This window comes from Xiphophorus maculatus, chromosome 15 (genome assembly GCF_002775205.1).
Source record: "Xiphophorus maculatus strain JP 163 A chromosome 15, X_maculatus-5.0-male, whole genome shotgun sequence".
NCBI lineage: Eukaryota > Metazoa > Chordata > Actinopteri > Cyprinodontiformes > Poeciliidae > Xiphophorus > Xiphophorus maculatus.
Genome location: NC_036457.1, coordinates 19912431 through 19929917, shown reverse-complemented (window position 1 = coordinate 19929917; position 17487 = coordinate 19912431). Strand labels below are relative to the sequence as shown.

The 17487-nt window shown below is 39.3% G+C and overlaps 1 protein-coding gene across 2 annotated transcripts; it reads left to right on the top strand.

Moving 5' to 3' along the window:
• Window positions 1-1141: 1141 nt before the first annotated feature.
• LOC102224446 (tudor domain-containing protein 6) lies at window positions 1142-17450 on the top strand. Of its 2 annotated transcripts, none has more exons than XM_023347399.1 (19): window positions 1142-1165; window positions 4180-9818; window positions 10007-10086; window positions 10195-10254; window positions 10344-10389; window positions 10727-10794; window positions 12700-12754; window positions 12859-12926; window positions 13424-13475; window positions 13582-13667; window positions 13781-13843; window positions 14257-14275; window positions 15011-15090; window positions 15167-15206; window positions 15318-15349; window positions 15447-15507; window positions 15622-15689; window positions 15982-16036; window positions 16952-17450. In XM_023347399.1, exons 2-19 carry the CDS (start codon window positions 4256-4258, stop codon window positions 17038-17040), a joined length of 6585 nt encoding a protein of 2194 aa, XP_023203167.1. In that variant the 5' UTR covers window positions 1142-1165; window positions 4180-4255; the 3' UTR covers window positions 17041-17450. The 2 variants fall into 2 exon arrangements, with proteins under 2 accessions (XP_023203167.1, XP_023203166.1); XM_023347398.1 differs by having other exon boundaries at window positions 15444-15507.
• The last annotated feature ends 37 nt before the right edge of the window (window positions 17451-17487 follow it).

Below are 17487 nucleotides of genomic sequence, written 5' to 3'. Positions count from 1 at the left end.
CACCAACACTACTACAACAGCCAAGAATCCAACAGGATACACACATTGTAACCAGAGACAGTGGAACTTGTCCTGGTTCACTGCAATAAATACAACTTCCATACAGATCCTTTTTCAGTCACTATGAAGGAACCCAACTTCTGGGTTCTTGGAGGTTCAATCAGTTAACGTGTGCAATAAGGTTATTTCCTTTCTAAAGGCAATTAGATTAGTCAGATGAATCTAGTTTTTTTTTACTCTCTGACTATTTTCCACACTCCAGTCTGGCTGCACAGTGGCGCAATTGGTAGCACTGTTGCTTTGCAACAGGTCCAGGGTTCGATTCCCGGCCCGGGGGTCTTTCTGCACGGAGTTTACATGGTCTCCCTGTGCATGCGTGGGTTCTCTCTGGGTACTCTGGCTTCCTCCCACAGTCCAAAAGGTTAATTCTCCCTAGGTGTGAGTGTGTGTGTGCCTGGTTGTTTGTCCTGTGTTGCCCTGCATACAGACTGGCGACCTGTCCAGGGTGAACCCCGCCTCTCGCCCTTAACGATAGCTGGAGATAGGCACCAGCTTTTTTTTTTTTAAATAAGCGTTTGACATCTAACCATAAACTGATAAATGGAGCTAGTAAAGCTTAACACTAGGTTATATTTTTGTAAAATTATTAATACTCACATTTGAGCAATAATGGTTTTTAAACTCATCGTTTATGTAAAAATAATATATATGTATATATATATATTTATTTTTTTAACCTGAAAATTAAACAACGTATTGTTCTAGATTTTTGAACGCTATTTCATTTAACCTAATGGTATTTCCGGGTCACGCGAGGAGGAAAAAAAGAGAGAGAAACGTTAGGCACGCGCTTGTGTGGGGCTTTAGGCTAGCGACCGTTAGCTAACGGCTGTGTGCAGTGAGGTTTGCTCATTAAACTAAATTCCTCCGGGAACAGCTAAACTTCTCACTGAGAACACAGAACATCGCAAGAGAAAAGCATCGTGACCGGACCGACTTTTAAAGCAGCAGAAAGTCCGGAAAGTTTCGACGCTGTTCACGTCAGCGCGGCTGCTCGTGGATCTGCTGTGGCGGAGGTGGAAACGCCTAGGCGGCTTGTTGGTGAGCTACCGTCACTTCAGGTGTTAAGAGGATTGGACAGGTTCGCCAAAAATAAAAAAACCCGGTGAGTTTATATATTGGAGCAGATAATTTTCGATTAATTGCGGCTAAGGCTTTGTGTGACAACTGGAAGACCGTTAATGATTAAGCGAACAACATGACCTGTTATGTTAACGGCCGTTTTATGTAGTAACTTAGCCAAGTTGCTACTGAAAGTAAAATTTGCTAACTGTATCGCATATGGCGTTTTTCTGACAAAAGGATAACGTCTTTGGGTAGTTCTCGCATTGATAGTTAGGAAAAACACAACGTTTTCCACACAGTTATCTGTTTGAAGCTCAAAATCATATATATTTGCATGGTAAACTAATCTTGCTGTGGTCGGTAATAATGAACATGTGTCGGTGTTCTGTTGGTTTGGTATACCCTGTCAGAATAGCATACCGGAAGTCCACAATGCTATGCTCAAAGTAGCGTACCAAGGGTTATTAAGTTTTGATAGGTAGTTAGCATAGTCCTTCAAATACAATTACTTCAGTGTATCTCACTGAAACAAAAATAATAATGAACAACAAATAAACGTTAAACAGTGGGGTTTATAATTTTGACGCATGCATCGTGTTGTTTTCTGTGCTGCGCATGCGCATTAACACAGAGCGTGATATTTCTTGGGTATAGTGAATCATGGTAACACCCTAATCCAGTGAAAGAGGGGTTACGGAGGTCGACTAAGATGGCGATAAGACCAGACATATTAACATGAGAGCCATAGCTGTCTGAACAACTAATTCAAGAAATGATCATTATCAACAACTATCACAAAATATGACACTCATTTACATTCTATGAGGAGGAGACTTAAATGGCAACTAGAACTTGAACAAAACTTTTCCAAAAGGAAAAAAAGAGAGAGAGAATCCCAAATAATACCGTATATTAAATTACGAGAATATTGAAGAAAACCAAGAAAGAAGTCTCAAAGGAGCTTTCAACAATTTTATGAGCTTTCTGAGGGCAAAGCTAGGGGAGCATTTGTGAGGTGCTCCAAGTACTTCTTTAAATTGGAGAAGAGACATTTTGAGCAATCATTTACTGGCTAGCTTAAGACTAACAATGTGATTTTTGAAGATCTGTATATAATTTTGAAGTATGTCTCAATTTTTTATGAAATATTTGGCAGATGTACAAAATGAAGACAGAACAGACACATTTCTAAGATAACAAACAAAACTGATATTGACTTTAAGGGAACTTATGATTGAGAAATTAATTTAAAAGAAGTTTGACATTCTATTTGCTCATTTAAGGATAATAAATTCTCTATTAAGGATGGTGTGAATTGTAAATTCTATTTTTTTTTAATTGTAAAGAACTGAGCCCATTTTAAAAAAGTATGTTAAGAGTAGATACTGAGAGGTGAATTACTCCCAAGGATGGATTAAATTGTTCCCAAAACCTCTCAAAAATTGAGTAAGTAAAATATTGACACTAAAATATTTGCAAATATCTTTCTAAACAACTAAAATTACAATTAAAGGATATTAGTGAAGAGCAATTTTGATTTTTGCCTGGAAGAAGCATAAGCAACCATAGTTGACTAATTTTGATTAATAGTTTGTACTTGATGACTGCTACATTTTGTTTACTGATTTCAATAAAGCATTTGATTCATAAGCCCCAAATTTATGTTAAAGAATATTATAATTTTTGGATTTGTAGATTATTTCTCATAGACTTCTAACACCTTTATATCAGAGCTGCCATAGCTCAGTCAATTTAGTGCACAGGGCAACTAAAATATTTAGTCAGGAAATTAGACAAGGTTGTTCTTGTTAAGTCATATTTCTTCAGGTCACACAGATTATGCCTGTACTTATCAAAAAAAGGGCATAATCAGTGTTAGAAACACTATAATGATATCTATAATGAAGTAGATATCACTAAAAAGATGTTACAATATATTTAAGAGAACTTGTTTACAGAAGATTACCTTTATATGAAATGTTTCTGGTCTTCTTTATTTGGAGAAGTTAACTAAGGGCAGATTTGCTTAAATGGGGGAAAAAAGTTAGAGGTTACCTATCAAATTATGCACAATATATACTTCACAAAAAAACACTGGAAAGACTTAGACTTGATATCGACTATTATACATTCTGTGAACTAGACATGGAAACAGTTTCTCATTATATTGTCAATGTAAATATATAATTACATATTGAAGAGGTGTAAAAATTATAAGACAGAAAACTACACAGAGAAAGATGTTATACCATGCTCTGATGATAAGAGCATGGATAAAGACTTCATCTTCACCCAACTTCTACTGTGTGGTAACATTTCACAATTAAAAGAAGAAGTGGTCAGCCCCCTGCAAGAAACTCAATACATAAATCTCCTCAGCCAAGATACTTGACTACAAAAGGGAATGAAAAGCATTTGTTCTTGACAAGATTAATGAGAATTTAATGTGTAATTTCTGTATTGATTTGATTTTGTTTTTCTTGTTATTCTTTTTTTATTCTTCAACACTGTTCCCTTTGTACTCATTGTACCCTCTGGCATTCAGATGTTTTTTGAATTTTTGATGAAAACAAATTATTTAAAAAGGGTGGGGGAGAAGTGAACAACGGTTAGTTCTCTCCGCTGTGGTCTTTCAGATAAAATTAAACTTTAAAAATTGAGTTTTAATGGTGGACAATGACTGCTCAATTATTGGTAACAATTTTGGATAGTAATTAAATTTTCTTCTCATGAATAAAAAAATATACAATGGAATTAAATGTTGAAAGTTAGATATTACCCTTTTAGATTGATTTAAACAATTTATAATTCCCAAATAAGTGAATTGTTTTTGACAGGAAAATATCCAATTATTTTATGAGGAGGAGCCGGACTTTTAATGTTAGCCCAATTACTTGTGGGTTAACCATCTTTGTGGTTAACATTACGTTATCAAATCTAATCTGTTTTTGGCAGTCATGAGCTATTAATTTTAGATTAGCTCTTTGACCCATATGTAAAGATTCTGATTCAGTCTTGGTTTTGTCACCATGTGTTTTGTTTTTTTGTTCACAGGTAATATTCAGTACCTGCACACCGGCACTGAGAAGGTGGCAAGTCATGAGCAGCTGCCGTCCAGGAAACTGCCACAATGTCTGCAATCCCTGGACTTCCTGCAAGAGGATCAGATGTAACAGTGCTTGTAATCAGAGTTCACTTGCATCCCTTATGTGAGCTGGTGGCGTTCTGGGGAAAGTTTAGTCAGCAGAGATCAACAGATTATGAGATTCTGGCTGATGAAATTCAGTCTCATGGAGCTCTATTTAAAGACCTGGAAGGAAATCCTGGTGACCAGTGCTTAGTTCACATTGATACTACTTGGTACAGAGCACGCATTGTGTCCAGAAATGCTTCCAAATATAGTGTCTTCCTCATTGACAGAGGGATGACATACACTGGCACCACAAGCAAGCTAGCATGGGGTAAAAAAGAACATTTTCTTTTGCCCCCTGAAGTGGAGTTATGCATACTAGCAAATGTGTTACCACTTTCATCTGAGAACAGATGGTCTCCAGTGGCTCTTGAGTTTCTAAAATCTTTCACTGGAAAGTTAGTCAACGCACATGTGCAAGATGTGCTGGTGCCAGACAGAATGATTATCCTGAACATCCCTTGCATATCCAAGCAAATGTATGAGATGGGATTTGCAAAAAAGTTGTCTCCAGCAACCTTCCAGGACTTTCTCCACATGTCACTGAAATCGATCAATGGAGCTGAAGAATTGACAGAGGTGCAGCAGCTCTATTTGGGATCGGGTGAGCGACTCCAGAAACAGGAACTATTCATGTACCCAGAGTTGCCAGGAGGAACTGTGGAGACCGTCATTGTAACAGAAGTGACAAATCCTCAACAGATCTTTTGTCAGTTGAAAGTTTTCTCTCACGAATTAAAGAAACTAACTGAGAAGGTTACGCAGAGCTGCGAGAGCAAAGTGTCCAGCTGCATGATAAGCCCAGACATGATTGGGTATCCATGTGCAGCAAGAGGAAGGGACGGTAGGTGGTACCGCTCTGTCATACAGCAGGTGTTCCCAACAAATAAAGTGGTGGAAGTGTTAAATGTAGATTATGGAACAAAGCAGTTTGTCCAGGTGGAAAATGTGAAACGACTTGCCACAGAGTTTACCAGGATGCCAGTTGTCACTTACGTTTGCTCCCTCCATGGTATCCTTGACAAAAAGGTAGGATGGACAACAAGTGAAATTGACTTTCTCAAGTCACTCCTGCTTCACAAGACTGTGATAGCCAAGGTTGAATACCGAAGCATCTCTGACCAAGTTTACTATGTTACACTTTATGGTGATGACAACATTAACATGAACAGCTTGTTTGGTTCCAAAGAAAACTGTTTCCCAAAGTATGAGAAAACACTTGGAGATTATGCCCTGCCAAGTGGAGTTTATACCCAGCAGCATCCGGCTCAACCAGAAAGAAAGGCGCTACCTTCCCAACAGAGTGTGGAAGAGATTCCTGCTGAAGACCTCGTCATAAACTCCTCACATTTGGCAGTTGTTCATCACGTATCCTCCCCATCAGAGTTTTGGATCCAAACTGAAAACTACAGAAAAGATCTGGAGGAACTGTTGGACGCAATGTACCATCTGTACCAAGATTCAGCGAATACGCACATGCTTATAAATCCGTCACTTGGCCTCTACTGTGCTGCACAGGCACAAGATGGTGAATTCTACAGAGCAACTGTGACAGAGGTTGGTGAGACACAAATCAAGGTGTTCTTTGTTGATTATGGCAACACTGAAGTGGTTGATGGGAGTAAGATCAGGATCCTCCCTGCTGAGTGCAGAAAGATGCCCCAGCTGGGTCTGAAATGTTCCCTGGCTGGTGTCAGACCAAAAGATGGGAGATGGAGTCAAAATGCTTTGGAATATTTCATCAAGACAGTCACAGATACAGAACTCATTGTGCGTGTGAAAGGAAGATACAGTGACAGCTATGTTGTCCAACTGATAAATCCTGAAGCACAGACAGAACAAGATGTTAATACACAAATGTGCACAAATGGCTTTGCTGAAAGAACTGAGATTCCAAGAGAACCCACAGTTAAAGGTGCATTGAAGCCCTCCGTTGTATCTTCAGCACCACTTACTGTTGCAGCACTGCCACAGGTCTGTAAAGACATTGGAATCTCTTTCAGACCTACATTTGGTCTTCTAAACAATGAGAGAAAAATCGGTACCTTTAAGGAACAAATGTTTCCTATTGGAAGTGTCCTTGATGTCAATGTCTCCTGCATTGAAAGTCCAAATGATTTCTGGTGTCAACTGGTTCAGAATGCCGGATCTTTGAGATTGCTTATGCATGACATCCAGGCCTATTATGCAAACAGTGAGTTTGAGCCTAATGTAGATGCTGCCTGTGTAGCTCGTCATCCTGAGAATGGAATGTGGTACAGAGCTCTAGTCATTCGCAAACATGAAACCCCTCAAGTTGATGTGTTGTTTGTGGACTATGGGCAGACTAAAACCGTCTCCCTCTTTGACTTGAGAAAGATAAGTCCAGAATTTCTAACTCTCCACGGTCAAGCGTTTCGATGTAGCCTGTTGAACCTCATCCGTTCTACATCGGCAATTAATGAATGGAACTACAAAGCAAAGGAAAGGTTCCAAAACTTTGTTGAAAACGCTGCCTCCAACTTTATCATTTTGAAGTGCACCATTTATGCCGTCATGCATTCGGAACAAATGGTTCTTCACAACATTGTGGATCTAGAGACTCCGTTCGAGAGCATTTGCAACGCTTTGGCCAATCTCATCACAAACATTCCTTCCAAGAAAGCCTCTGGGCCATCTTTTCGTCTGGACACATACTACTACTCAACGCACAATATCAAAACTGGCACAGAGGAGCAAGTCACTGTGGCGTTCGTAAACAGTGTCAGCGATTTCTTCTGCCATCTTGACAAGAATGCTGACGTGATGAAAGATCTTACAATGAGGGTGAACACTCTCTGCCAACAGCTTGAGAGGGTAAAGGTTCCAGCAGTCTTTGGAACCTTGTGCTTTGCAAGATACACTGATGGGCAGTGGTACAGGGCTCAGATAAAGGCCACAAGACCAAAACTACTGGTTCACTTTGTGGATTATGGCGAGACTCTTCAGGTGGACAAGTCTGACCTGCTCCCTGTCCCCAAAGAGGCAAATGACATTATGTCTGTGCCTGTGCAAGCAGTTGTGTGTGCTCTCTCTGATGTTCCTACTGATGTTCCTAGTGAGGTAAACGAATGGTTTGAGAAAACTGCAACAGAATGCCAATTCCGTGCGTTGATAGTGGCTAGAGAAGCTGATGGCAAATTACTGGTAGAGCTGTACCATGGGAACACCCAGATTAATGCAAAGATAAAGAAAACATTTCAGATTGAGAAGCAAGAAGAGCAAGTTGTCTGCCAGAGTTGGAAACCACAGGCTCCAGCAACTCATGCACCAAAGATGGAAAGGACTTTTTCAAACCGAGCCATGGACAGTAAAGATTACGAGCAAGCCTCTAAAAAGAGCAATTTCTCTACCCCAAAACCTCCATGTCAAACGAAGCTCGATGGTAAATTCACTGATGAGAATTTGAGGTCTGCATTGAAATCCACAACTCAGAAGCACAGACCAGTCCCACAAGAACTATACAAAACTCCGTCTCAAAGGCAGCTAAACAGAACATTGACTAACGATGGTTCTGAGGAAGCTAGTGGTCAGGTGAGACCCAGAAAAGTGAGTCTCCCCCCTATAACTGAAAGGTTCATTTCAGAATCATCTGGCACAGATTCCCAAGAGAAAACCCTAGCTGAAAAACTCCCAAAACTCATAGACCTCCCATCGAAATGCATCACACCTGGCACAGTAGTGGATGTTTATGTCTCGCATTGTGACAGCCCATTAAGTTTCTTTGTGCAACATGTTAGTGAAGAGGTTGCCCTAATCTCCCTGGTGGAGAAGTTGAACAGTCCAGATTCAACATCAAAAGCAAGCCCTATCAAAGATTTGCAACCAGGTGACCTCGTCAAAGCAGAGTTTGCAGATGATTTGTCCTGGTACAGAGCGGTTGTGAAAGAAACTCTTGAACATGCAAGGGCTCTTGTTGAGTTTATAGACTTTGGAAACACAGCAGCGATGCCAATTTCTAAAATGGAACAACTTCCCAAATCTCTTCTGCTGTTGCCAGTATATAGTACACACTGCATGCTAAAGGACACTGCTGTTCTTGGAGAAGAGAAGGTGTTTGAACCACATGTTGTGTCTGCCTTTAAAGAGGACATCGGCAGTTGTGGAGACAAGGTGCTCAAGTGCCAGTTCATCAAGCAGGTTGGATCTGTGTGGGAAGTCACTCTGGAAGATGGCGGCCTGGATATTGGTTGTAAATTGTCTACAGAAGGGAGTGGTTTTAAACCAGAAAAAGTAGTAAATGAGCAGCAGGTGCAGCATTTTGAGAAAAGAAAAGTGGACGAAGACTCTGAGAAACCATTGCCGCCCTGCAGTTTTGGCTACCCACACCTAAAAGAGATTGAAGAGGGGCAGCGGCTAGAGGTCTATGTCGCAACCATCAATGAAGATCAGACATTTTGGTGTCAGCCTGCCGATTCACAGGAGCTCTGTATGATAACATCGGCTGTTTCAGAAGTTGAGAGTGCAGCAGATCAAAACATTAATCCAGATGCTCTTTATCTCGGAATGCCATGTGTTGCACTGTTTGCTGACGATCAACTTTGGTATCGCGCGGAAGTTGTTGATAAAAGTGACAATGAGCTTTCTGTCCTTTTTGTGGACTATGGAAACAAGTCACAGGCAAACATCACCAATGTCAGAGTGGTACCACCTGCCTTACTGGAAGTTCCAGCCCAAGCGTTTCTGTGTGAGCTTGAAGGCTTCGATGCTTCCCGTGGATTTTGGAGAGATGGAGCAGCAGATGAGTTGTCTGCACTTACAGCAGACAAGTTGCTACAGCTCACCGTCACCAGAGTAACAAGGACAAAAGGAAAACTGAAGTACGTGGTAGAGATGGAGCGTGAAGGCCAGGTGATAAACGAAGCAATGAATACCTGCTGGAGCTACTTTGGAACAGAAGACATGCCTGATTCGGGTGAATCGACTACTCCACAGCAGCTTGACTCAATCAACACTCTGCAAGATCTTCTTCATAATGTTGCTAGTTATTCCACTTGTACAGTGTCTCAGGATGAGGAACGTATTGCAGAGGAGCTCAACTTTCTTCCAATTGAAAACGAGGTCTTAAAGTTAGCCAGTAGTCCAAAGCAGAGCAAGTGTTCCGAAGACTCCAATAATGAGACTGTTGTTGAGTTTGGACAGGATGAGCAGCAGTCCAGTGAAGGGATAATCATGGTCCCTGCTGCCATGATGCCTCCTGAAGATATTTTCCCCTCTGATAGTGTCATAAAGGAACCCTTGCAACTTTCAGCAGACCTTTCAGATAAAAAAGACATTTCATGCTTGAGCGAAAACGTGATTGTGGTCACTGGCCAAGATCCCGAGGAGGAAAATACTTCAGTGCTTCATGCTGGAAAGCCAAATGATGATGGTTCTTCTCCAAGGGACGGTGTTTCAGGGGCAAAGGGTGAGCTGGAGAGTGGAACTAGCGACAAGGAGACGCTTGGTACTTCCTCCTGTATCTTGGAGATGGACACTTTAAATGGTAAGATTCAACTCAGCTTTTTTCTGTCATGTAATTGCCACACCTCAATTATCTCTTGATGATTAAAAAGGTACAAATCCAATTTAGTCAATTTGCTAATCCAAATAACACATTTTATTTTATTTAAAAAAAAAAAGAACATTTCATTAATTTCTTCTTTTCCCTATTTTTATCTCTTCCTCTTAAAGCTCCAGCTATGGCAGCAGAAGAAAGTAATGTTGCTGCCCTACAGGCTGACTTAATGACCTTCACATCAGAAGACACAATGGTAAATGTAGAATATATTGGGGTCACAGTGAATGAACCTGATGAAAGTTATAATTGTGTGATGGGGGAAATTTAAGGATGGATGAAATCTAACTCTTTTTCTGTAAAGAATCTTCAAGATGATGTTTTGAAGGAGACGACGGATACAGAATTGGATTCCTCAAAACAGGTATGTCTGACGGATGTAGAAGTCTGCTGTGATTTGGAATGACCTCAGGTTCACCTGCTTTATGTTTTCATTTTTTTTTTCTTTATTAGACTGAACTGGTGCTTTCCTCAACTACAATTCAAGAGCAGTTGTGTGGTGAGTAACTTTAAGTTTATCATGTAACACAGAGGTGCTAGCTTCTTTGAAAATTGTTTATTCTACAGGGTAGCCATGAATCCCATAAAATGTCCTAAGATTTAGATTAAGTCCTTAATATAAAATTAAGGTCTGAAAATGTTTTTAGTTTAAAAAAAAAAAGGTTGGTCTTAAATTCATTAAAGACAGGTCTTAAATTTGGTTGTGAGAGGACTATTTATTCTTGTATATTCTATGTGGTTATTTTTTGTCCTGGGGCATTTCTCTCTGTCAAGTCATAATGAAGATGAAGACGTGTTTCTGAGTCAACTAAAGGAATGTGTGATTGTTGTCACAGAGCAGGAAACTGAGGCTGGAGAAGGCACCCTACGTGAGGAGGAGACATGTGTTTCTACAAATGTGCAGGTACGTTACAGAAGTGAGGAAGATAATCTGTTTGACTATTGATGAATTATAGTTCTGGTCAGACGTTAGCAGATAGGATTTGGGTAATGGAAGTCGTAATAATTTGGGCTTCTTCTATAAGTAATTTGATGCTCAGATCTTTATGTTTTGCTGCTTTTTTAATTCTGTGTGTACAGAGTCCATATTAAACATACAGGCTCAAACCCACCACCATTTTATTAAATGTCCGTCAGCAACACCTTCTGAAAAGATTCTGGCTGAATATTTGGCCTTTGTCCTTAACAGAATTGGTTCCTTTGAGCCATTTTTCTGACACAAGCCAACTTTTAACTATAGTCTGAACAAGCTTGAAATTGAACCAAGAAGCTTAATGAAATCTACCATCAAGCTTCACTTGTTTTGGACTGTTTTCCTGTTAAACCACCCAGCTGTGTTCCAATTTCAACCATCAAGCAGCTGCATTACACCAATTCGTAGCCCACAGAATGATTCTGCCACCACCATGCTTGATGGTTGACACAAACGTCTTGGGTTTAACCCGATTCGGGCTACCAGATCGCCGGCGATCTGAGATGCATACATATTTTTCAAATGCCGGTAGAATTCGAACCACGTAAGGTAGAGCAATTTTTTTTTTTGCATATTAAACTGTAAGAATTGCGCTTCCTTTTCCGACCCTAAACATCCCCCCCGAGTTGCTGTGCGCGCGCAGACGAGTTCACAGATTTATAGTAAAAAGGATGGGTCCACAAACATGATGTGGCATCCATCCCTCTATTTGTAGATCAGCTCGGGTCTGGCCAATCACTTCCTGTGTTGTTCTGACGTTGACAGAATGAAATACTACGAGATTTCATGAAATGTCACATGACTTCAGGTGAGATTTCATGAAAGTCATTTCCGTTTCCTGCACGTGCTATTTGGCTCTGCTCTTGCAAATGTCTGTCATGTGGACAGACATTTTCTCATGTGAATACACAAAGACTGACACACTTTCATTTAAATGTTTGTATTTTATTGTTGATGTACAATGTGCAATGTATCTTCTGCACTTCTTTTTTCTGATTGCACTGATAAAAGCATTTTTTTTATTTTCCCTCGTTTTATTGTTTTTAGAAAATTGGCTGTAACTTTGAAACGAAGCTTTGAAAAAACTCCAAATAAATTGTGTTTGGTTTAGAAGGCTTGTGTGCAACTTTTTTGTATTGGGAACTTTGGTAAATAAAGTTAGGAAACTCTTCATATTTACAAAAATATGTCAAAAAAATTATAAACGGATGGAGTTCTTGTTATTGTTTTGCAAATTTTCTATTTTTAATCAGTTATTATTGATAAATGGCATACAAACTTGGAAAGGAGGACTTATAAGGATTTTATAGATGTAAAGAACATTGGAGTGCTCCTAATAATGACTCTGCAGCATCCAAAAATGTAAAAAGATGCTCATGCGGACTTTTATAATGGTAGTCCTAGAAGGGTTAAAAGACTCCATCTTGATTCCTCCAACCATACCTCTTGTCATTGTGACCAAACAGTTCTATCCAGAAGGCATTTTGTTTATCCATAGATCAACTATGTTTAATTGAGCTTGAATGTGTTTTGATAGCAAGGGACATTTAACCAGATGTTCCTGGGAGTGTATGTATATATTTGACCTTAGTCAAATATATACAGTTTTAATATTGTGTAGAAGAAAAGGGCACCTAATTCTTGATGTTTAATAACATTGACTTTATTTTGGCTATAATTCTACCCTGGAAATGTTGCGGTTTGACTAAATTATTTGGAAAAACCAGATATTTCTGCTAAGTGTTGCTTTGACAATAACTGTAAGTTACATTGTAACAAACCTACAAGGCCACAATCGGAGTCAAATCTTCATCTCTGCGTCTGAAAATGTTTCAGAATGACTCCGCGAGCGAAGAGGCTGCTTCCGCCCAGCTTGTGGACGCAGAGCCAGGTTTGCTAACGCCACATTAGACCATCTGTGAAGTGATTTGAGTCAGGAGTTGCACACTGGTGACTGACGCAGCCAAATATCTACATATCATTTTGTCTCGGCAGCCCTGGTGCAACAATCTACCACGACCACAAGCGAAGAACAGAACTGCACGTTTTCCCCCACAGAAACAGTAAACGCAGACCTCTTTCTTTACTCGCTTGGCATGTTTGGCATTTTCAGGTTGGGTCACACGCCTTAGTGCAATCAGGAAGTTGTGGAGGACATTTCATCACCTAGAGTTCATTTTGTATTGACTCTAAAGACGTTAGAATATTCTCAAACCTTAATCTTGGCACAAAAAAAAGAAAAAGTTTTTGTGCACATGGAAGAATCTCTTTCATGTTTGAGTCATATTATATTTTGTCCCATTCTGAATTACAAAAGTATTTAGTTTAATTCTAGTTAGCGGAACAAATCTGCTCTCCGTGTCACTGATCCTTGGCAACGTCGACGACAAAATCCAAACTAAACCTGGGAGAAAAGTGTGAAAATTAAGAAAACTCAAAGTTTTCACCCTGAGCTGTACATTTCCATTCAGTTTTAGAAATACCTCAGATTAAAAAATAAACAAGCCTCCAGATGTTAACACGTTTGAACCCTGAAAGGTGAATATCGTTGCTGTTTCAGGGTGAGGATCCTCATGTCTTGGCCTGCTCTTCGGACGAAACCCATCCAGCAGGTAGAACTCTTCATCAGTTGGAAAAGAATTTAAAAAAATGTTTCCTCCAGCATCTGTTGTGCTGCTTGGATTCTAATTTTGCTACAAGTTTTTCTTTGGTTTGCAGATTCAGAGCAAACCTCTGATGAAAAGATAAGTGCAGCAGGTTGCCAGAGCCATGCCATAGCAGAGGAAATCACACTTTCCATCTCTGTGAGTGTCAACATCATGTGTACAAAGAGAATTTAAACTTTTCAGTTCAGTGCTGACTAATCAGTGTTAAGTGATTAGTCAGCAGTGGTGTAATTGTTTTCTTTTTTTTAAAGGTTTCTGAAGGAGATGTAGATCATATTTGTGACAGAACTGAGCCAGCTGAAGAGTCAGACGAGGTGAAACATTCTGCTGTTGCGCAAAATGACCGATTTACAGAGGGCGCCTTTCAAAAACATTCATACTTCTTGAACGGTGCTGGCATTTTGCTGCGTTTCAGCTGCAAATGTCAATGTTTATCAGAGGAGTTTAGTGAGAGACCTGTGGAAAGTAGCACAAAATGAAGAAAAACTTTTGTTTTGATAGATAAAAATCAGAAGTCGGCTTCATTCTTCCCATTTCACAATAACACGCTTAGCATAGTCTGTCACCTAAAATCTATTGATAACTTTAATGTGACAAAATGTGGAAATATTCAACAAAAATGAACATTTTTGAAGGCACCATATTCGATTGATCATTCATAATTACGTTTAAGATATTCTGTTATTTGTTTGATTTTTCTTAAATTCTTCTTGTTTTGAAACAATAGGTCCAGGAAGACTCAGCGGGTGAGTAATAATGCAGATTTTCTAAGTAACACCAGATTAGTCAACATTTCTTAAAATAAGCAGCTGCATTAGCAAGAGAATGTGAATAAAAATGTAAATTGTTCTAATTAATCGCATCGTTGACATGTTCTTTATGCACTGAAATTCACTAATGGAAGAAAATATGTGCTACAGACATACAAATACATTCTGATTTCTATTGGAAACATTTGAGTGATGATTTCTCTCAAATACCAATCAACGTTTGCCACTTTGCAACATCCATTCCTGTTGTAATTCAGGAATGGATGTTCCTTAACCCCATTGAATCCGAAGTTTAAAATCTCTGCCTGGATATTTTTGCTTACTTTAATTGTACGAAGTTCTTTAAATGTCCTGTGAGTAAATATATCTTGCCCATTTGTCCATAGCAACAGGAACTTTCAATATCTAGCAGTTACTTTTGTAATTTACTGTAATTTCACTCCTTGCTACGGCAGGAGTGAAAGTACCGTAATATAAGCAATATCGGGTTTCCAGCCAATATCTGTCCCCTTTCAGAAACCGTTGGAATTTTTCAGATGGCACAAATGTTGCAGAATTGCAGTACTGCACATTTGGCTGCGTCGTCACCAACATGTTCGGCTTACACGGGTTAATAACCGATTTTTACTAAGCAGCCTCTAAATGGAAGCAATGTGATTTGGATAAGTTTGGAAAGCGATTTGCTTCCCTCCATTCCTTCTTCCTGCACAGAAAGTGTGTCAGGAATCACGGCGGCAGTAGCAGATGTTCCTCAGCACGTTGAGGTACCGTGCACTCCCAGCTCTGACAAGGTATCGGTTAGAATTCCAGTCCATTGCTTCATCTGCTGTGTGATCCATGAGCGGCTAACGTGACCCTGTCTTTCAGGACAACTCGCCGTCAGAAGACGAGACCGTTCCCATTAAAGGTAATGAACTTCCTGCTTTTCTTCTTCACGTCTTAAACGTGAACGTTGATCACATTTTTGACCCCTTTCCTCATCTATTTCTCTACTTTTTCCCCCGTTCTGTTTTGCCAGCTGATGGGGCGTTACAAACCGACACAGATGTGGTAATGTATATCAGGGCTGTTTTTTTCCCCCCCTCTCTTAATTATGCTACGTGTTCTTTCATCTGAATAAATCCCGATCGTGACGCCATTTCAGAAGAACGTGGATGAAGAGTTGACGTGTTTGGTCAGCGAGAGCCGTTTGGCAGACGTCTCTCAAGGTGTCGGACTCCTCAGTCAAACTTCTTTAACAGACGTTTGAAACTCGTACTTTATTATGGAGCATTCCTTCAGTTTAATAAATAAACAATGCTGACATGTTTTTGCTCCGTCAGACTCGGAGCAAGATCCTGAAACGGAAACGGACTGCAAGTCTGAGGAAACGGCTCCACCGCTGAACGAGGTAAACGGAGGAAAGATGACAGAAACGCTCAAAGCTCGGTTTTACTGACGGTCTCTTTAAGTTCAATAGAACTGTTGAGGAGTTTGCTTTTTATAGAATTCCTGCTCCATCTGCCAGCTGAAGGCTAGTGTAGCTAAACGTAATAGAAATAAATGTTCGTGACTCTACCGGAACAGATTCAGCTAATATTACAATGAGATAATCATGTTCGAACATTTGGCTGGTTCTACAAATTAACTAGAGCTGTCTGTTGGTGTTTTTATGTTCACAACTGGAACCTGTTTTGTTCTAGGAGTTTGATGACAGCGAACTCACAGAGGAATCTTTGTCTGCTGAGGACAGTTTCGGTAAGCAAAGTTCCCCAACGCTTGCTCTCATGTCTGTGGGAAGAAAAATTCACCAGAAGATTTTTGTTTTTCACAAGGAAAAATGGCAACGAAGCAGAGTTACTTGACTAATATATGACGGCGTATGTTAGAAAAAATCTATCGTAGATAGAAAAAAAGAAATCAAATTTCCGCTGAAAAATTTAGACCTTAATCTCAGAAGTTTTCTAGAAAAAAAGTGGATATTTCTGGGTTTCAAAAGTTGGAAATATTTGAGTTTTTTTCTAGCAAATTTTTGACTTTTCAAACTCTAATTTTTTAATTTTTTTTAGATTTTTTGGGAGAAATTGACTTCTATTTTTTCTCTCTCTGTAATGGCCCTGTCATGTCCGACATACGGCGTTTCACCAGGACGATTACTCAATTCTTTCACCAAATACGTTTTACTCTTGAGTAATTTCTCGGACGGTTACTTCTTACTTTTCCTTGTTTAAAAATATGTTGAAGTAGTCATAATGTTACTCTACCCACCACTGGTAACAACATTACTTCATTATTTAACAAAACTTCACGGAATTAAAAACTACTGCATAAGTGGAAAATACATAAATTTGTACTAATACCAGAGTTTCTGTTATATTTGTGTTCAGAATAGTGGTCTAACGTCAAACTATATTAATCACTGTTTTAAATAGATCATATTTCTACATGGCAAACCGTTTACCAGTATCTGTAGTAGAGGAATAGAAATTTAACATTTTTTAATTTATACAATTAACGAGTAGTTGGCACATTTTCCCTTATGATTTGAAAAGAATGCACACCAATAAAAGCTATAGTACAGTTCTTTACTCGACACATCTGCAGTTTTATTTTATTTTGTTGGGAGAATCTCCTAATTCCGCTCACAATCACACATGTTTTGCTTTCTTCTAGAGGCCCAGCTGTCAAAGATAACTCACCTCTGTCTGATCGTAAAGGACGGAGCTGCTGATTATTTTCTCGAGCAGCAACCGGAGGAATAACGGCCTGCCCTTCTTTTGGTTTTACTTTGTGGTCTCAGATCGAAGTTAATCAGCTACTTATGTTCTGCTCTGAATCAAGCGGGTACAGATCAGTTAGCTTGTCTTGATTTCTATATATATTTATATATATTTGACTCAGCAGGTTCTCCTGTTTTTCATTGTTCTGAGGGAAAAAAAAGTTTATCTGTAGGAATTTGTTCGTGTTTTTTTGTGATGCTAATTGGAGCACTGTTGCAGGAGAATTATTTGTAAAAGTTTCAGTATTTTTTCTTGATTCTAATTTTGTTGCACATCTAAAATACTTAAGTAGATGTTGGTTTGTGGAGTGGAAACAATTTCTTTATTTGTTGTGAACACATGCATGCTTTGAAATCTTTATTTTTTTGTGTGTTGACCCAATAAATATTCCAGGTCAGTATTGATGAGTGGTTTTCCGTCCTTACTTCC